Genomic DNA, 20,436 nt, shown 5'->3' on the forward strand with positions numbered 1-20,436 from the left:
AAATTATTGCTATTCAAAAATAAAGAACCAAAATTGGTTACTTAATTAAAAGAAAAAAGAGAAATTGTACCAAACCATGAACATTTTTACTAAACAACAAACTAAAAAATACTTTTAAACTGGTGTATAGTTTTCTCTTTGCTGGCTCTGAAGAAGTTAACTAGGTTGGGCCCATGTTGATGAAGCAGATGATGAACTGGGTGCACTGAAGCTCTGCCCCTCCACCGCTCCACAGCCACTCAGGTGTATCCCTGCCCCACGGCCACCCTGGATTTAAATCAGCACTGACCTCATACAATTCTCAGCCTTTACAGACCTTCCTCCAGTGCCTACCAAGCACTTCCTCATTCTCCACCGGTGTCGTCAAAATGTCTGTCATCTCCGTCAGTAAGAAGTACAGGAGTTCCCCCCGCAACTTCAGCAGCCAGTCCTATGCCTCCACTGGCTACTCCAGAATGAGCCCCCTGACTTATGCCATCTCCAGCCCAGGTGGCAGCAAATTCAGAGGAGCCAGGACCCCCCTGGGGCTGGGGATGAGTGGTGGGGCCGGCATCAAGGGTAGTCTTGTAGCAGTGAACTTCAACCGGAGCCTGATGAGTCCCATCAAGACTGGGCTCGACCCAGAGATCCAGCTCGTGAAAGCTCAGGAGAAGGAGCAGATCAAGACTCTGAACAATAAATTTGCCCACTTTATTGACAAGGTAAGCCTTGGGTCTTCTAATACTGAGCATTCTCTCCTTGGCAGATGGATCTGTGTTGTGAAGAACTCTGTTGTCCTCCTTTCCTATTACGTTTTAACTCTTCTAAGAATTGGAGAGACCAGCGAAAACTGTGATGAAACAGCCCAAAAGGCAGTGGTGGCAAGTTGCTAATGTCATGGTAGCTGTTGTCAGTGTAATAAGTAAAGGCAATAAAGAGGGTTTAGTCATTGTGCAACCTTTAAGAAATCGATATGGTACAAAGGATAATCAGCCTGAACGGCTCTCACAACCAACACCAGAAGCTAGCTAGGCCTTATCTGATGCTCCAAAGGTTACACTAAATGGGACGCTTTCAAGCAGACCCACGCAGTATCACAATTGCTGTCTATATTTTCAAAAGCAATGAGACCAGTCAGTTTTGGGGTGCTCAGCTTGAAATGCCTCAAAAAGACTTGAGTTCCAGAGGTGGGCGCTTGGTGATTTTGGATAAAATCAACCCCCTTTAAGGGGTCTTAAGTTGGGCATCCAAAATCACTATTCAGGCTTAGGTCTTCTAAACAGATTGGGCAGGATCAAGACTTTATAGGACTTAACTTGGGAAACAAAAGAGGCTTCCCCAAACTCGTCAATATGTATTTTGGTTCATGCTTGGAGTAATCAATGAGCAACCTACAGTAAAGGCCAACCCTCTTTAATGCTTCTTTCTTATTGCTCCCACAGCCCAGTGGCTGTATTGGCCTTTGGTTTTCTAAATTTTTTCTCTCTTAAGGGCTTAGAATGGGGTGGGCAACTTGACTCTGAGAAGGAGCCAGAATTTACCAATGTACATTGGCAAAGAGCCACGGTAATATGTCAGCAGCCCCCCATCAGCTCTCCCACCCCGGAGCCTCCCACCCACCGGCAGCCCCACCGATCAGAGCCTCCCCCTCTCTTCCGCACCTCCTGATCAGCTTCGTGGCGTGCAGGAGGCTCAGAGGGGGAGGAGCGAGGGCACGGCAGGCTCAGGGGAGGGCGTGGGAAGGGGTGGAGTGGGGGCAGGGCCTGTGGCAGAGCCAGGGGTTGAGCAGTGAGCACCCCCTGGCACATTGGAAAGTCAGTGCCTAGACAAGGAGCCACATGGAATCATAGACTTTAAGGTCAGAAGGGACCATTATGATCATCTAGTCTGACCTCCTGCACAACGCAGGCCACGGAATCTCACCCACCAATTCCTGTAACGAACCCCTAACTTATGTCTGAGCTGTCGAAGTCCTCAAATCGTGGTTTAAAGACTTCAAGGTGCAGAGAATCCTCCAGAAAGTGACCCGTGCTCCATGCTGCAGAGGAAGGTGAAAACTCCCCAGGGCCTCTGCCAATCTGCCCTGGGGGAAAATTCCTTCCCGACCCCAAATATGGCGATCAGCTAAACCCTGAGCATGTGGGCAAGACTCACCAGCCAGACACCCAAGAAAGAATTTTCTGTAGTAACTCAAATCCCACCCCTTCTAACATACCATCACAGGCCATTGGGCATATCTACTGCTAGTAGTTGAAGATCAATTAATTGCCAAAATTAGGCTATCTCATCATATTATCTCCTCCATAAACTTATCAAGCTTTGTCTTGAAGCCAGATATGTCGTTCGCACCCACTGCTTCCCTTGGAAGGCTGTTCCAGAACTTCACTCCTCTGATGGTTAGAAACCTTTGTCTAATTTCAAGTCTAAACTTCCTGATGGCCAGTTTCTATCCATTTGTTCTTGTGTCCACATTGGTACTGAGCTTAAATAATTCTTCTCCCTCCATGGTATTTATCCCTCTGATATATTTATAGAGAGCAATCATATCTCCCCACAACCTTCTTTTGGTTAGGCTAAACAAGCCAAGCTCATTGAGTCTCCTTTCATAAGACAGGTTTTCCATTCCTCAGATCATCCTAGTAGCTCTTCTCTGTACCTGTTCCAGTTTGAATTCATCCTTCTTAAACATGGGAGACCAGAACTGCACACAATATTCCAGATGAGGTCTCACCAGTGCCTTGAATAATGGTACTAAAACCTCCTTATCTCTACTGGAAATACTTCGCCTGATGCATCCCAAGACCGCATTAGCTTTTTTCACGGCCATATCACATTGGCGGCTCATAGTCATCTTGTGATCGACCAGTACTCTGAGGTCCTTCTCCTCCTCTGTTACTTCCAAGTAATGCGTTCCCAGTTTATAACAGAAATTCTTGTTATTAATCCCAAAATGCATGACCTTGCACTTTTCACTATTAAATTTCGTCCTATTACTATTATTCCAGTTTACAAGGTCATCCAGACCCTCCTGTAGGATATCCCGGTTCTTCTCTATATTGGCAATACCTCCCAGCTCTGTGTCATCCGCAAACTTTATTAGCACACTCCTGCTTTTTGTGCCAAGGTCAGTAATAAAAAGATTAAATAAGATTGGTCCCAAAACCGATCCCTGAGGAACTCCACTAGTAACCTCCTTCCAGTCTGACAGTTCACCTTTCAGTGTGACCCGCTGTAGTCTCCCCTTTAACCAGTTCCTTATCCCCCTTTCAATTTTCATATTGACCCCCATCTTTTCCAATTTAGCTAATAATTCTCCATGTAGAACCTTATCAAATGCCTTACTGAAATTGAGGTAAATTAGATCTACTGCATTCCCTTTGTCTAAAAAATCTGTTACCTTCTCAAAGAAGGAGATCAAGTTGGTCTGACATGATCTACCTTTTGTAATGCCATGTTGTATTTTGTCCCAATTACCATTGACTTCAATGTCCTTAACTACTTTCTCCTTCAAAATTTTTTCCAAGACCTTGCATACTAAAGATGTCAAACTAACGGGCCTGTGTTACCCGGATTGCTTTTTTTACCTTTTTTAAAAATAGGAACGATGTTAGCAATTCTCCAGGCATACAGTACAACCTCTGAGTTTACAGATTCATTAAAAATTCTTGCTAATGGGCTTGCAATTTCATGTTCCTTTAATATTCTTGGATGAAGATTATCCGGGCCGCCCGATTTAGTCCCATTAAGCTGTTCGAGTTTGGCTTCTACCTCGGATGTGGTAATATCTACCTCCATATCCTCATTCCCATTTGTCGTTCTACCATTATTAACTTCTGAAAAGCCGCATGTGGCTCCGGAGCCACAGGTTGGCCACCCTTGTCTTAGAAGATCCCTTAGGGGCAGATTATTCCACATCTGCTCATTGTGGAGTTTCTTGCACCTTCCTCTGAAGTATCTGATACTGGCCACTATTAGAGATGGGATACTGGACTGCATGGCTGTAGGTCTAATCCAGTCTGGGAATTCTTATGTTCCTAACTGTGGGGATAGTCTTATCCTGGAAAAATGCTCAGTTTTCCATGAGGACCAAGTGTTTTGTCCAAGTGGATGTGTCCTGTAGCCATCTGTGGAAGTGAGTGAGATTTGTCCTGTTCATAGAATCATAGAATATCAGGATTGGAAGGGACCTCAGGAGGTCTTCTAGTCCAACCCCCTGCTCAAAGTCGGACCAATCCACAATAATACTTCCTGAAGCGGAGAAAGATTAGTACATAGGGTATACGTAGGAACAGGTTCTCCTCCCAGGGAGTTATGGGTTAGCATAGAGGAGATAAATTATCCTTTGTGGCTAACAAATAAGGAGATGGGCCCAGTTCTCTAGTGTCAGAGTCATAGACTTTAAGGCCAGAAGTCAGACCAATGTTCTGATCAAAAGTCTCCTATGATCGGTTAATGAGACTGTCAAGAGGGCTATTTTTGCTCTTAATTTGTTTTGAAAGGCAGTGTCTGTTTCAGCACAGTTTAATGCAGAGACGCCGATTTTCAAATGTGCCGGGGGGATGCTCCACCCCAGGCCCTGCCCCCACTCCACCTCTTCCCCAAGGCCCCAGCCCCGCTCTGCCTCTTCCCACCCCATTCCGCCCCCTCCCTCAAGTGCACCCCACCCTCGCTCCTCTCCCCCCTCCCCCCAGCACCTCCTGCACGCCACGGAACAGCTGATCGCGGGAGGTGCTGGGAGGGAGGGGGGGGAGCAAATTGGTGGGGAGGACAGACAGGAGGCGCTACGGGGCAGGGGGGAGGCGCTGACCCACGGGGCTTCCAATGGGTGCTGAGCAGCCACTAATTTTTCCCGGTGGGTGCTCCAGCCACGGAGCACCCACGAAGTCAGCGCCTATGGTTTAATGGTGGAAAGCACTTTTCTCAGCCTGCGTGCAGATTCCCTTGACCATGGACACAGCTGCTCAGAGAGCACAAACAATTCTGTTGGGGCATGCGTCCGAAACTGGGAAAGTGAAACGGTGAAAGTGAAGAATAGTTGGCATAGCTTGGATAAAACTGGAAATCTTGTGGCACAAGGAAAATGTACCTGTGGCTGGAGTTGGTTGAACGCTCTTATTTACATTACAATAAAACTTTCAAGATCAGGGCCCTAGCGTGTCAGGTGCTGTACACACTAGAGCGGAGAGAAATTTTTTAGCAAAAAGAGGCAAGTTCAGTGATGCCAGAACGTTTTGTTAATTCATGTTGATTTCACTGAATGGTTTGTTTAAAAACAGAACAAAACAATTACAAAAATTGGTACCAAGCGATTTGAAGTTTCTGTTTGAAATGACATTTAGTTGCAAAACGTCCTTTAGTTTTATTTAAATTTTTTTTAATGTTTACAAATGGTCAAAAACATTTTAATTTTGTAGAAATTAGACTTCTTGTTCAATCCAGAATGAACTTTTTTTTCCGACTTTTCGATTAGCCAAAAATTTCCATCTGACCCCAAATTAATTTTTTTCGACCCTTTGAAATTGGTAATGAACCAAAAAAAAAAAATCGTAATTTGCCCAGTTCTAGTTCAGACACACAGCAAGAGATAATGCCCACCCCACTGAGCTTACAATCTAAATAATGAGACAGACACAGGTCGGGAGGAGACACAGAGAGGGGAAGTGACTTGCCCAAGTTTACCCAGGTGCCAGCTGTCCACAGTCCTAAACCAGTTGCTCAATCTACTGGAGCACACTGGCTCTTGTAAATCGCCAGTTATATTTACACTCATTTTAATGATGCTTTTTCCCACTGCTGAAGTGAAGCAAAGGGGCTTTAGTGCAGCTGAAAAGTCTGGCCTAAGGTCTCCCATGTGCATAGTCACACCAGTCTGAGGACGCAAACTCCTTATCTCCCCAGGTTCGCACACTGGAGCAGCAGAACCAGGTGTTGAAGATCAAGTGGAGCATGCTGCAGGGCCAGAAAACTGGGCCCATTAACATGGAAAACATGTTCAAGGCATTTATCAACAACTTGCAGAAGCAGCTGGAGGACCTGGGGCACCAGAGGGTTAGGCTGGAATCCGAGCAGGGCAACACGCAGGACCTTCTGGAAGAGTTCGAGCGAAAGTGAGTCCAAACTATGACGCAGCCAATGGGGACTTTCTCACCAGGATTGGGTAAAGATTCCAGGCTAGGGTGCTTTGCACATCCAGGCCTATATCCATTAGCTATGGAAGAAGGTGGTCCTAAAGCAGAGGTGGGCAAAGTATGGCCCGTGGGCCACATCTGGCCTGTGGGACCATCCTGCCTGGCCCTTAAGCTCCCGGCCGGGGAGGCTCGCCCCCAGCCCCTCCCCTGCTGTCCCCCTTTCCCCGCCGCCTCAGCTCACCGTGTCGCCAGTGCTCTGGACGGTGGGGCTGCGAGCTCCTGCTGGGCAGTGCGGTGGCGTAGCTGGCTCCAGCCGGGCGCCGTGGCGGCCAGTCCTGCTGCTCTGAGTGGCATGGTAAGGGGGAGAGGAGTGGGGGGGTTGGATAAGGGGCAGGGTTCCCGGGGGGCAGTCAGGGGACAGGGAGCAGGGGGCGGTTGGATGGGGCGGAGGTTCGGGGGGGGCGGTCAGGGAACAGGCAGCGTTGGATAGGCATGGGAGTTGCGGGGGGGACTGTCAGGGGGCGGGGGTGTGGATAGGGGTTGGGGCAATCAGGGGACAGGAAGCAGGGGGGGTTGGATGGGGGTGGGATCCTGGGGGGGCAATTAGGGGCGGGGGGGTCTCAGGAGGGGGTGGTCAAAACATGACTTTTCAGAAGAACTTGGTCCATTATATCAATGGGCAACATTGCAGTGCGGTTGGTGTCTCCAGGCTCAGTGGGGTAGGGGATCTTTTGCTCCTAGTCACCTCAAGTCTGTGCCAATAGACCTGGGAGAATATTTTTGTTTGAAATGTGATTTGGAGAAAAGGCAGCTTTGGCAACAACTAACTGTGCTGTGAATTTGTGTTGGCTTCATTGAAGTTTCCTTGAAACACAATGCCAACACGTAAATAAAAGCCCAGTCGAAGCGAAAGGTTTCGTTTTGGGTCCAATGGAACGTTTCATTGGACCCAAAATGATCTTATTTTAATTTGTACTATTAGATTCTCCAGAAATTCTGAAAATTTCCCTTTTCTGTGTCCCTGAAATGACCCCCCCCCGATTTTTCGGCACTGTTAGTGAACTGAAAAATGTATAATTTGCACAGCTCTAATTCTCACCTCTATCGTCTCTCTCAGACAAAGGTGCCAACTTTCTAATGAGCTGGGGGTGCTGAACCCCTGCTCTGCCCCAGGCCCCGTCCCCAGTCTAATCCTTCCCCCATGGCCCCACCCCTGCCCTGCCTCTTCCTGCCCCACCTCGCCCCCACTGCACTCCATCCCACCCCACCCCACCTCTTCCCGCCCCCTTCTTCCCCCTCCTCCAAGCACACCCCACCCTCACTTTTCCCTCTCCGCCCCAGTGCCTTGTGTACGCTCGGAACTGCATGGGACAGCTGATTATGGTGCTTGGAGGAAGGGGAGGCACTGGGAAGGGTGGGAGGCGCTGATCAGTGGGGCTTCCGGTGGGTGGGAGGCACTGGGGGGAGAAGGAGGAGCTGATCGGGTGGGGGCTGCCGTTGGGTGCTCAGTACCCACCATTTTTCCCCCTATGGGTGCTCCAGCCCCGGAGCACCCATGGGGTCGGCACCTATGCTACACCTCTGCATATCCAGACTAACTCCATCACGCCCTTGGTGGGTTTAAATCAGGCCCAATATCTCAAAGCCAGGCCAGATTTATATCCCCATTGCGCTTACAGGCTCCAACTCTGATCATGGCCCTATTATGCTGGGGGCAGTGCAGTCGCATTGTAAGATGCAGTCCCTGCCCTGAAAGGCTCATGGTGTAAACAGAGAAAAGGCGGGAGGGGAAATGACTCATCCATGATCACACAGCAGGGCAGTGGCGAAGACAAGAATAGAACCACTAGGCCACACCACCTCTCTCTTTTGCAAAGTCCCAAAGTGCCCAGCCACAGTTGCAACAGCAAGGGCCTGATGCAACAGCACCCAAAACCCCAGCTGAAGTCAGTGGGAGCTGTGGGTGTTCCCCTCCCGCACCCAAAACCCCAGCTGAAGTCAGTGGGAGCTGTGGGTGTTCCCTTCCCGTGTCGGGAGGGGAACACCCATAGCTCCCACTGACTTCAGCTGGGGTTTTGGGTGCTCTTCAGAACATCCTCTGATGGTCCCCACATCTTTGTAGCTTCCGTAAGAGAATTAACTCCCAGCCACTCAGACGCACCCTGCAATGAACTGATTCCCTCCCACCTGCTCACAGGTACGAAGAAGAAACCAACAACCGGACTAGGAGGGAAAACGAATTTGTCCTGCTTAAGAAGGTGAGTCCATGCTTCTTCCAACTGGGTTTAGCGCTAGGCATCGGGCATGATTATTTATTTATTATGGGTATTGTGGGGGTGCCTGGGAGGCCCAGTCATGGATGAGGATGCTATTGTGCTAGGCGCTGTACAAACATGGAACAAAAAGATGGCCTCCTACCTCCGAAGAACTTCCAATCTTAGTAAACAGGGTTGGAGTCTGACTCACAGGTGCCTGGACTCTTTTCTCAGGAGGTGGACGAGGCTTACATCAAAAAGGAGGAAATGGAGGTCAAGTTGCAAAATCTGACCGACGAAATCAACTTCCTGATAGAGCTTTATGCCAGGGTAAGTGGCTTTTCTCTCCCTTGTCTACACTTTGTGGCAGCACATGAGGTGCGGGCTGCGTCCACACTGGGGTGCGTGGCTAGATGCGGCAGTGAAAGGCTCTAGCAGGTGGAGGCAGTGGGACACTACACGGCTCATTCTAGCAGTGTAGACGGGGAAGGCACTGGTTGGACGCGTAGAGAGCTGGGCAGGGTACATGCCCCAAGGTTCTGGGCATAGGTGCTGACTCCGTGGGTGCTCCGGGGTTGGAGCACCCATGGAGAAAAATTAGTGGGTGCTCTGCCCCCCCTCGCAGTCAAGCTCCCCTCATCCCCCACCCCACCCCGCCCCTCCTCCTCCTCTTCCTCCCCCCGAGCGCACCGCGACCCCGCTCCTCCGCCTACCTCCAAGCTTTTCCTGGCCGCCGCCAAACAGATGTTTGGCCGTGTTAGCACACTCCGGGAGGGGGTGGAGGAGTGGGTATATGATGCGCTCAGGGTGGGCGGGGGGGAGAGGCGGGGTCAGGGCAGGGATTTGGGGAAGGAGTTGGAATATTTGCAAGGGGGGGGATTTGGGATGGGGACTTTGGGGGAAGGGGTTGGAATGGGGCTGGGGAAGGGGTGGGAAGAGGCGGGGCAGGGGTGGGGCCTCATGGAAAGGGTGGAGTGGGGGCGGGGCCGGGGCAGAGGCGGGAGTCGAGCACCCACGGGAAAGAGGGAAAGTCGGCGCTTATGATTCTGGGGTGTCTTTACCTGCCTAAGCAGTGCCTCACCATCTACACTGCTGTTTATACCCATGCTAGGGGTGTGTGCAGTGACTGTAAGTGTAGACGTAGCCTTAGATTACGACTACAGTTCTAAATTTCCTGGTGAATTCCATTGAGTAACAGAGTTTCTGTAATGAAAGATCCTGCCAGTCTAGAGAGCCAGAGAAATCGTCTTTTTTTTAAAGGGGCAGACCTGCCTCCACAGTTCACTTTCTAACTAGCTGCAAAATTCCAGGCCAGATTTCAAGCCCCACAATGGTCAGGAGCTGTTTGGGGTTTGTTTGGGGCCCACAACTGGGATAAATAGTCACCAGTTGATTCTTACAAAACTCCTCTGTTGTAAGTGTTATGACTCCCATTCTACAGACAGGAGAACTGAGACAGAATGACTCATCCAAGGCCACTTGGCATGTAAGTGGCGGAGATGGGATCAGAACTCAGGAGCTCCTCCACTCAGCCTCTTAAGGGGTTGTTTACACTGCAAAAAAAACCCTGCCACATCAAGTGTCCAAGTCCGGATCTGCAGACTCGGGCTCACAGAGTTCACCTATGGTGCTAAAAATAGCCTTTTCGGCATTCCCATCAAGGCTGGAGTGCAGGTTCTGAAAGCCGGCGAGGGGTTTGTGTCTCAGACCCTGAGCTCTAGCCGGAGTGGGAATGTCAATACGGCTATTTTATAGCGCTGTAGCTACAGTCTATAGCCCCAGGCTCTGACACTTGCTGCCACAGGTCTTTTTTTTTTTGCAGTGTAGACATACCCTAAGACACTAAGCATATAGGGACTTCCATATTCCACTATCCTGTTTCTAAGAGTAGTCAGCACCAGCTGCTTCAGTGTAAGAAAAACAGAATTAGCAGAGGTGGAATGATCTACCTTCCTCTTCGGGCCCATCCTGACCTCTGACAGACAGAGATAGGCTTCCCACCTGAACGAGGAGGTGTTAAACCCCTCCCTAAATTTGTCAGCGTTAACTGTTATAACTTTGGGTATTCTTCTCATCCCATCCCTTTTGGAATCTTGAGACTTTCTTGGCCTCACTGACTTCCTGTGGCAGTGAGTTCTACAGGCGAATGACGTGCTGTATGGAAAAAGTATTTTCTTGTCTCTATTTTGAATTTGCCACCCTTTAACTTCATGGAACGTACACTCGTTCTTGTGTAAGGAGACACCGATCTCCCTTCTCTAGATGTTCGTCATTGTATATACTGTTATTGTGTCCCCTTTTAGTTGTCTCCTCTTGAAGAGAAACCATCCCAATTTTGTCAATCTCTCTTCATAAGAGAGTTTCTCCAGCCCCTTAATCATACTTGTCACCCTTCCTTGAACCCCTCTAGTTCTGCAATATCCTTTTTGGAGGTGGGGTGACCAGTGCTGCATGCAGAATCCAGAAGAGGCTGAAGCATTGATTTATATCAGCCTGGGGAGGGAGCTTCCATGGGAGCCGGCTGCAGGGCTTATGGGATGCAGTTCAGTTCATTGTCCTTCCTGTAACGAATGAGGGTTTTCTTTCTCATGTAGGAGCTGCGTGAACAGCACACCCAGGTAGAGGTGTCCAACACCCCCATGGTCACAGCCGTGGACAGCAGTCCCAAGCTAGACGTGGACAGCATCATTGCGGAGGCCAGAGTGCAGTACAAGGAGATGGCTGAGAACAGCCGAGAGGAAGCTGAGAGCAAGTATCGGATCACGGTGAGCGAGGCCCGTCTCGGCCCTGAGTGGCTGCTGTTTAGAAGGGCAGGGCAGTGTGTGAGGCCTGGTCCATGTGAGAGAGAAGTGACAATATGGAACAGGGTGAGCCAGGGCCCTAGACAGCTTCCTGGTTCCTTTGCCAGGTGGCTTCATCCTTTGCTTGGGGTGGTGTTGACAGCAGGGGTCCACCACCTAAGGCCCACTTCTTTCCGCCACTCCTAGTCAGATGTGCTGTGGCCTTCCTCATCCCTGACTTACAGCCATCAAGCAGGTAGGGGTCTATCCTGGGCTTTGTGTGCAAGGCCATCACCGTGGTGGAGGGGCCTTCCTGCCACATAACCCCCTACGCTACCCCAACCAAAGAGCCTTTCCTGCCACCCCAGCTGAAGGTCTTGTGTGTGGGGTTCCCCTCAGACACCCGTCTGAACCCTCTGAGCGCGCAGAGGATTTAGGGGCCTGCCACAAAGGGTGGGAACTTGGTCTCACTCCATTGGGCCCCCTGATCCAGGGGGATGGGAGAAACTGTTCCCCCACCTTCCTTGGCCGACCAAGAAGCAGTGCTGGAAGATGGAGCTGTTTTCTCCCCACCCAGGACAGTGGCTGCATAGATGACAATTCTGAGGGGAACCCTAATTTGTACGTGCCGACCTCTACACCCTTGCTGGCAGTGAGGTGACATTACATGGCTAGCATGAGGCTCTTCACTGAGGCGGTATATCTCACTGGCTCCCAGACTCGTGTTTCTCTAGATCCTGATCTGGACTCAGCATCTCCTTCTCTCTTTCCCTTTCTCCCCTATGCAGTACGAGCAGATCCAGGAGAAAGCAGACAGGCACGGGGAAGAGCTCCGTGCCGCCAAGGCCGAGCTCAACGAGCTCAACCGGATGATCCCATTGATCCGGGCGGAGATTGCGGCTCTGAAAGAACAGGTCAGCGAGGAAACAGCTGGGGATTCACATGTGGATGGAGGGGGCCACATCCAGCCCTGGGGGGGGGGAGCTCTGCTGAAGTAATTCGGTGCCCACAGGGCCAGATTTTCCAAAAGCTCAGTGCACAGAATCATAGAAAAGTTGGCCTGGAAAGGACCTTTTGAGGTCATCTCGTCCAGCCCCATGCTGAGACAAGACCAAGTATACCTAGAGCACCCCAATAGGTGTTTGTCTAAACCTGTTACCTCCCTTGGCAACCTGTTCTAATGCTTAACTATCCTTACACGTAGAAAGCTTTCCCTCATCTCTAACCTAACTCTCCCTTGCTGCTGATCAAGCCAATTACTTCTTGTCCATGCTGGATTCCTGGGCTCTTTTGAAAACCCAGCACTTGAAAATCAGCACCTCCTTGTCATTTTCTCCATCCATTTTTTCAGAGAGACCTTGAGGCAGGAGCGTCCGAACGGGGTGGAGGCCAGGGGGCCATGGCCCTCCCACTTTTTACCGGCCATAAGGGCGAACAATGGGGGGAGGGGGCAGAGAGGAGCAAGTGGGTGTTGGGTTCTTGGGGGAAGAGGTGGTGGAAGGGCAGGGACTCGGAGCGGTGCAGTGTTTTGGGGGGAGGGCCACGGTTTGGGCATCTGTTGCTCCCCCCACTTTAGGGTGCTTGTGCCACCCCTTCCTTGAGGCCATGTGACCAGGGGAAGGGACTTCCCTTTAAGCTTCTTGCCATGTGTCCAACTTTCTCTCTAATGACAGTTGGGCTCGGGGACCAGTCACAATGTGATTCTATTCTGTAGTGCGGGTAGGATGTTAATTGTGTCCTGAACCCTTGCTAAAGCCATGACCAGTGTATGCATTGGTTAGGAATTCAGTCACTGTCCTATCTATCTCTTCAGGGGTGACTTGATTACAGTCGATAAGTATCTACATGGGGAACAAAGATTTGATAACGGGCTCCTCAGTCTAGCTGGTAAAAGCTAACCATATCCAAATGCTGAAAGTTGAAGCTAGACAAATTCAGACTGGAAAATAAGGGGCAGATTTTTAACAGTGAGAGCACTTAACTATTGGAACCATTTGTGGTGGATTCTCCATCACTGGACACTTTAAAATCAGGATCGGATGTTTTTCTAAAACATCTGCTCTCGTTCAAACAGGAATTATTCTGGGGGAGTTCTACTGGGCATGTTATACAAGAGGGCATCAGACTAGCTCAGTGGCCCTCAACGCAGTGCCTGTGGCCACCATGGCGCCCACCGGGGCATTTTTGTGTGTCCGTAGGACACCCTGCTGCCGAAATGATGCCACTGAGCGCGGCCGCTGGAGAATCGCCAGCCAAAGTGCCGCCGAGAAGCGTTGCCGTTTCTCAGAGGCATTTCGGCGGCGGGGCAATATGCTAATCCCACAAGAAAGGTTGGGGACCACTGGACTAGCTGATCAAAATGGTCCCCTCTGGCTTTTGAATATCTGTCTCTTTCTGTCTCTCTCTGACCTGTAGTTCCACACTCTAGCCAGCCTCGCTCTCTCTCTCCAGTCTCTTTCTCCACGTAGCAACTTTCCCCACTCTCATTGCCGATGTATCTCAGCACCTTACAAACTTGGTTACGGTGCTGGACCGGGATTCAGGAGATCTGATGTAAATTCCTGGCTCTCCCGCATTGTAAATGTCAAAACCAAACATTTGGGCTTTTTCTGTTGTTGCTTTATTGGTTTTCGTCTGAAGCAATTCAGTGAATGGATTCCAAAATATTTCAGCCAATGTGAATTTGCATTTTGCAGTGAAAAATAAGTTTTGGATGAAAAAGGGTCACCTGCCTCTCATCTCCTCCTGATCTCTAAGACTAGAGACTGGATTAAGTCCTGATACGTAAGCCTTAATACCCCTTCCAAAATGTGTGTTGTCATTAATTATAAGGGCCCTACCTCTCTTCCCTTGCTTACTTCTTTTCTTGCTGGGAAATTTCCACTTACGCAGTAACTAGCTCTCTTTGGAGTTGCCCACGTGTTTGGAGAGTTGGCCTTAGAATGTCCTATCTGATTTCTGCTGTCAGCTGAACCCTTTCCTCCATAGATGGCTCCAAAGAAAGACTGGGTCTCAGTGGAAATCTGTCAAACGTCTGTTTTGCAGAACTCCAAGCTGGAGGTGGACATTGTCCAGGCTGAGGAGCAAGGCAAGATCGCTGTGGCAGATGCTACAGAGAAGCTGCAGAAGATGGAACATGCCCTGCAGAAAGCCAAGCAGGACATGGCGCTCCAGCTGCAGGAGTATCAGGCGCTGATGAGCCTCAAACTGACGCTGGATATTGAGATCGCCACCTTCAGGAAGCTGCTGGAAGGAGAGGAGAGCAGGTGGGCTTTGGGATGGGGATGGCATGAGTCATGATTGGATGGCTCTCCACCACACCCAGCAATGGGAGAACCAATGAGAGAGCTGAGTACCATAGGCCAGCCCCCAGTGCTAGAAAGTTGGCTCCTGACATGGTGCACCTATCTGTCTCTGAGCTAGATGGATTAACCCTTTGATTGCTGACCTCTCTCTGGGAAAGAAGCTCAGGTGGGTTTGGAAGGGGGTCGGGTGGCACATGATGTGATTGGATGCCTCCTGCTGGTGGGAGGGCTAGTCAGAGAAACCAGATGAGCCCAGCGCTGATGCACTGGCCCCAAAGGCCAGTCCAGTGCTAGGTTCATTGTGACCAAGGTTGCCACATCATCGGAGGAGACAGGTTTGCGACTGAGCAGTACAGATTAAGAACAAGCAGACTGGAAATTAATGTAGCTGTGCGGGACAAACTGGATGCTGTGTGTGTGGAGTATCTTTGGAGGAGCCACTTGGTCGGCCTGTAGATATTCTGCTTCTGTTTCAGGGTGACTTCCCCCAATAAACTGTACTTGACCCTTAATTATCTCTTAACCCGGGTTGCTGGTCCTTTAACTGCGGGTGCACAAGAGTGTTCCGATGTGTGTGATTACAACCAGACAGCTTTCTATGGAAATCATTGTTCATGCAGAAGTGGGCCAGCCGCTTCCCAGCTGAGCACAGCCTCTGAGCTTGATTCACCACTTCTCCACGCTTTGCCTTACGCTGGTATGTCAGGCAGGCAGCCTCTGTCTGCGGCTGTGCTGAGGCAGGGGTGAAATGCCTTTCGGGGGGGTGAGTCATGGAGTCAACAAGGTGTTGAATGGCTGGGCTTTAACTCGGTTCCTAGCAATCTATATCCTAGACAAGCCAGCCTCATGCAGTGGAGGAAATGGAGTAAAGCATCTGGGATCTCCTGTGTTCTAGTCCCAGATTTGCTGCTGGCTTACTGTGGGCTTAGGGGAGGTCATTTAACCTCTCATTAGTACCATAAGGATAACGATCCCATAAGAAATATTTCTACCTCCGGCTTCACTGTGGTTGCTATAGCATGCTAATTTTCCGCTCAGATCTTCTTGGGTAGAGCCCCGATCCTTCTGCTTCACAATACAGGCCCTTATTGACTGAGCCAAAGGAGAATCTCTGTTAGTTGCGAGCAGTATGGGGCTCGTGACACACAGACGAATTGTTCTGAGTCTGTGTTGACGGTGGCTTGCACGCACAGCACTCATTGTGTCCTTCTCTGCATCCCATCTGCACTAAGTTTTGTCGCTCTCTTCTGCTTGGCAGGCTGGAATCCAGTATGCAAAACCGGAGCATTCAGACTAAGACAACCGGCTATTCAAGTAAATATATTTCATCGGGGGCACTGGGGAGGAGGTGGGCAGCAGGGCAGACCATAGAACCAGGACAAAATCCCACTCCCATAGCAGTGCTGGACTTCACTAGCCAGTGGGAGTTTGGCACGTGTAGGGAGAGCTGAATATGAGAGACGGCTTCTGTCACATGGGTCAGAGAGGAGAAATTTGCCCCTTGTGAGTCACTAAGGTCCTGATCCTGTAAGCTGCAGAACATACCCCACTGTCGACAATCACATCCAGTGCCATAGGCGTGGGAACTATGGGAGCAGGGGGGCTGCAGCACCCCCAGGTTTTGCGCAGGTTTTGTGCCTGTGGTCCCGGCTGCTGCCACTGCACTCGGGGTCCCAGCTGCTGCCCCGCATCCAGGGTCCCAGCTGCTACCCCATGTCCAGGGTCCTGGCTGCCTCCCTGCGCCCAGCATCCCGGCTGCTGCTCCGTGCCTGTGATCCTGGCTGCCACCCCGTGTCCAGGGTCCCAGCTGCTGCCCCGTGGCCAAGGTCCCGGTTGCCGTCCCTGCGCTGGGGGCTCCATGCTGGCCCCGCACCCAGGGTCCTGGCTGCTGGCCCCATGCCCGGGGGCAAGGGGGCTGGCTTTCAGCACCCTCACTATTAAAGCGTTCCAGCACCATTGTCCGGTGCCAGGACCGTCGGCTAGATTCTGACCTTTTCTGGCCTCGTGTTCGCTTAAACTCTCATTCCCGGGGCAATCCGGTTAATGACAATAAAGGGCCATCTACTGCCTTCAGTTTCACCCATGCCATCGCATTGGCTGAGATGGCAGGATGTAGACAAAGGCCCAGCCTGGCTGGTGGCTGCTCCTTGTTCTCTGCTTCACTAGAATGGGTCTGAGGTGTCGTCCACATATTCACAGAGCTGGGAAGCTTCCCGGTGGCTGAAATTTCATGCCCTCCTTTTTTTTCCGGGCAAAACACTGTTTTTGACCAATGTGTACATTTTCCATGGAAAATTTCCATTCTGGCTGAAATTTTCTGGTTTAAAGAAACTGAAAAATTTGGGTCAAGGTTTTGGAGTTTTGTAAAAAAAAAAAAAAAAAATCATTTTTTTTTGGGTTCAGTTTTCCGTACATTTTGTTTGGTTTGTTTAGAAAACTGAACGTTTGTGGCTTTGGAAAAAAAATCAAACATTTCTGTGGTTTGAGTTGGTTTTTTGTTTTTTCTTTTAAATTTAAAATTGATTTTTAAATTGATTTAGTTGGGGATTAGTCCTGCTTTGAGCAGGGGGTTGGACTAGGTGACCTCCTGCGGTCCCTTCCAACCGTGATCTTCTATGATTCTTTGGAAAAGCCTCAAAATGTTCCATGGGAAGGTCTGAAAAAAAAATCATAAAAAGAAAAGATTTCCCACAAAAAAGAATGAGTGTGTTTCATCCCGCGCAAGTCTAAGTGTAACGCTAACAATTGTCGGTGGGCGGGATCGAACCTGGGGCCTCTGGAGCTTAGCGTGTGAGCTTCTACAGCATGAGCTAAAAGCCAACTTCCTATTAGCTAAGGCTGTAGAGCAGACACATTTTAGCTCTCTCTCTAAGTGGTCTCAGTACCACTAGATAGGCCAGAACACCACACCTAGAAGGTGTGTGGGTTACAGAAGCAGAGTGGAGCCTGTAGCAGGGAGCAGACTGTCACCTGGTAGTGGCTGCTGATGTAACCAGTACGTGGTGGGTAATGCATATAGACCACATTATGGCCCATCCCTCTGACCTTGCATGGTCACTGTCCCGGACTGTGATCTGGGATGGTGGGTCTGTCTCCTACTGGTGCTGTCCTTGAGCATGCTTGATTCTTCCCCTCCGTTGCGCTGCCCTGATCAGTTGCTTCTGGGATGCAGGGTTGGAAGCCCGTGAGCTAATGCGTCCATCTCCCTCTTCTCTTCCAGGTGGGCTGAGCACAAGATTTGCTGGCAAATTTGGCAGCTCGTAAGCGTTGGTGCTGCCCCCCCAATTCCTCCCCCCGGAAAGCTTGACTGAGAAAAATAAAACCAGGGATGGAAAATTGGTGTCCGACGTCCTCTCAGATGAGCCTCTGTTACTTTAGTGCCTTAACAGATGGGCCTTCATTGATCAGCTAAGCCAGTAGGTCTCTGGGGGAGACTGGGACAGGGGCAGAAATCTGAGGACCCCCCTCCCGCCCCAAATCTAGCAGCGGTTGCAAATTCTGTTCATGATAATAGAGGAGTTGGGTGATGGGGTGAGCGTAGGCAACAGTGGGGTAAATGGTTTGCCAGTGTCCCCTGACATCAGCGTTTGGTCCCTATCAGTCAATGCTTTATTCCTTCTCAGTGGCTGCGGAGCAAAGCTCTGTTATGTTTTTCCTCTTTCCCCTGCCCAGAGGGGGTCATTGTTCACTCAATGAACTTCTTACCTCCGATAACGACATCTCTGTTCTCTTTACAAGACAAGTGGAACCCACTAGTGAGCGTGTATTACAGGTCCCTGATCCACAGAGGTTGCTTCTCTATTGCCTATGCTAAAAGACCCAGTTGTCAGGACCGAGGTGTGGGCGGTCAGGCCTAGTTGTCCGAGCAATGGTGGTCAAGCCTAGTGGTCAGAGCTGGAGATGGAGGCCAGGCATAGTTCTGAGGTCAGAGCTGTAGTCAGGAACCAGGTGACGGAGCCAAGGGTCAGAGCTCGAACCAGAAGTCAGAGCTGGAGTCAGGAACTGAGCAGAGGAGCTGGTCTGTGATTGTTTTGGGATCAAAGACCCACTTGATGTTACTGAGCAGAGCTGGATGAGTGGGGTGCATTGGGAATAGGGCTGGTCATGCTGGCCCATGAAAAATTTGGGGATTGTGAAAAAAAATTCATCCTGAACTGGGGTAAAAAGCCAACGCTTTGAAGTTTTTTGCATAACGAAATTCCAAGAAAATTCTAGTTGGTAGCTGGTATCAAGCGGAATGCCCCAACGGTCGGTCCTGGGGCCGGTTTTGTTCAATATCTTCATTAATGATCTGGAGGATGGTGTGGATTGCACCCTCAGCAAGTCTGCAGATGACACTAAACTGGGAGGAGCGGTAGATACGCTGGAGGGTAGGGATAGGATACAGAGGGCCCTAGACAAATTAAAGGATTGGGCCAAAAGAAATCTGATGAGGTTCAACAAGGACAAGTGCAGAGTCCTGCACTTAGGAGGGAAGACTCCCATGCACCGCTACAGACTAGGGACCGAATGGCTCGGCAGCAGTTCTGCAGAAAAGGACCTAGGGGTTATAGTGGATGAGAAGCTGGATATGAGTCAACAGTGTGCCCTTGTTGCCAAGAAGGCCAATGGCATTTTGGGATGTATACATAGGGGCATTGCCAGCAGATCGAGGGACGTGATCGTTCCCCTCTATTCGACTTTGGTGAGGCCTCATCTGGAGTACTGTGTCCAGTTTTGGGCACAGATAGTAGGAAAAACTTTTTCACTAGGAGGGTGGTGAAACACTGGAATGCGTTACCTCGGGAGGTGGTGGAATCTCCTTCCTTAGATATTTTTAAGGTCAGGCTTGACAAAGCCCTGGCTGGGATGATTTAGTTGGGGATTGGTCCTGCTTTGAGCAGGGGGTGGAACTAGATGACCTCCTGAAGTCCCTTCCAACCCTGATATTTTATGATTCCATGATATTTTCAGGCCAATCGGAACAATCCCTTTCCACGTTGACCCTTTTTTATTCTTAATTTTTTAAAATATAAAGTAAAGAAAATTTCAAACCAAAAAGTTGTCCCGAAACAAAAAAATCAAAACCGTTTCCCCCCCAATTTTTTTTCTAAAGGAAATTTCATAGAAATGGAGACAATTTTGCAAAAAAATTCCGATTTGGCGAAACGGCATTTTCTGACAGCAAACTAGTTTGACCTAAGTATTCCAACCGGCTCAAACTGGGCAGGGACGAGCGTCTGGGATGGGCGTGGCAGAGGATTTGAGGGCAGGGAAAGGGCTTTTATGAGCAAGGCATCATAGGAGCAGAGAAGAGTCCAGGATGGGGTCAGGAAGGGAATAAGCTGGATCTGGGGAAACCGGAAAGGGGGGGAGACATAGCAAAAAAACCGGTGTAAGAGGAGGAATGAGGAAGGGAATGAAGAAGAGAAATGAGCACACAGGGCAGGAGAACATGGAAGTGTTTGCTTGCCATGAAGATTTAAATTTCTCTCCCCTGCCAGCTGGGACAGGAGCTGGGGAGTGCAGAGCAGATCATATCTCTGTGAAGCTTTGGCAGTTGATATATTGGGGCACAGAAGCTGAGTAAAGGTTTACCCTCCTGTTCTCCAAATGGGTCAGAGATTCCCCGTCTTCCCTCGAAATATCCCCTCTCCTCCTGCTCTGCAAGGACACTGGGTCTCACTCCAGAGCCTGTGCCAGCTGTTGTGAGTGGAGCTGGTGCCCCTACCTGGTTGATCAAGGGAAGCTGGCCTCTTCTCACTTTTGGCACTTTGCATGGGGGGGAAAGTGAACGCGAGCGAACGCGAGAAATGCCTCAAAATTCGGAGCCCCGCCGCTGACACAAAGAACAGCCCGTGCTGTCCACCCAGCTCCGATGTTGGGCAGAACCAAAAATGTTGGTGGAAAACCCTGTTTCAATTTAAAAAAACCAAAAAAGTGCAACTAATTCAAGTAAAAAACCCCGGGGAAATGGAAATAGCTTGAACGTTGCAAAGCTGCCGCAGCG

The 20,436-nt window shown here is 50.0% G+C and overlaps 1 protein-coding gene across 1 annotated transcript; it reads left to right on the forward strand.

The window, feature by feature from the left end:
• The first annotated feature begins 368 nt into the window (after nt 1–368).
• LOC140901039 (keratin, type II cytoskeletal 8) lies at nt 369–17,711 on the forward strand. The gene is made up of 9 exons (XM_073319207.1): nt 369–701; nt 5,878–6,086; nt 8,305–8,365; nt 8,597–8,692; nt 10,957–11,127; nt 11,931–12,056; nt 14,188–14,408; nt 15,706–15,884; nt 17,668–17,711. The coding sequence occupies exons 1-9, from the start codon at nt 369–371 to the stop codon at nt 17,709–17,711; spliced, it is 1,440 nt and encodes a 479-aa protein (XP_073175308.1).
• Nucleotides 17,712–20,436: the final 2,725 nt, after the last annotated feature.

Source organism: Lepidochelys kempii, chromosome 20 (genome assembly GCF_965140285.1).
Source record: "Lepidochelys kempii isolate rLepKem1 chromosome 20, rLepKem1.hap1, whole genome shotgun sequence".
Taxonomy (NCBI): Eukaryota; Metazoa; Chordata; order Testudines; family Cheloniidae; genus Lepidochelys; species Lepidochelys kempii.

Coding starts and splice junctions, on each gene's coding strand:
- LOC140901039 (XM_073319207.1), top strand. CDS start 369: ATGTCTGTCATCTCCGTCAGTAAGAAGTACAGGAGTTCCCCCCGCAAC. Junction 14,409..15,705: donor CTGGAAGGAGAGGAGAGCAG/GTGGGCTTTGGG, acceptor TCTGCTTGGCAG/GCTGGAATCCAGTATGCAAA. Junction 15,885..17,667: donor CCAGTGGGAGTTTGGCACGT/GTAGGGAGAGCT, acceptor CTTCTCTTCCAG/GTGGGCTGAGCACAAGATTT.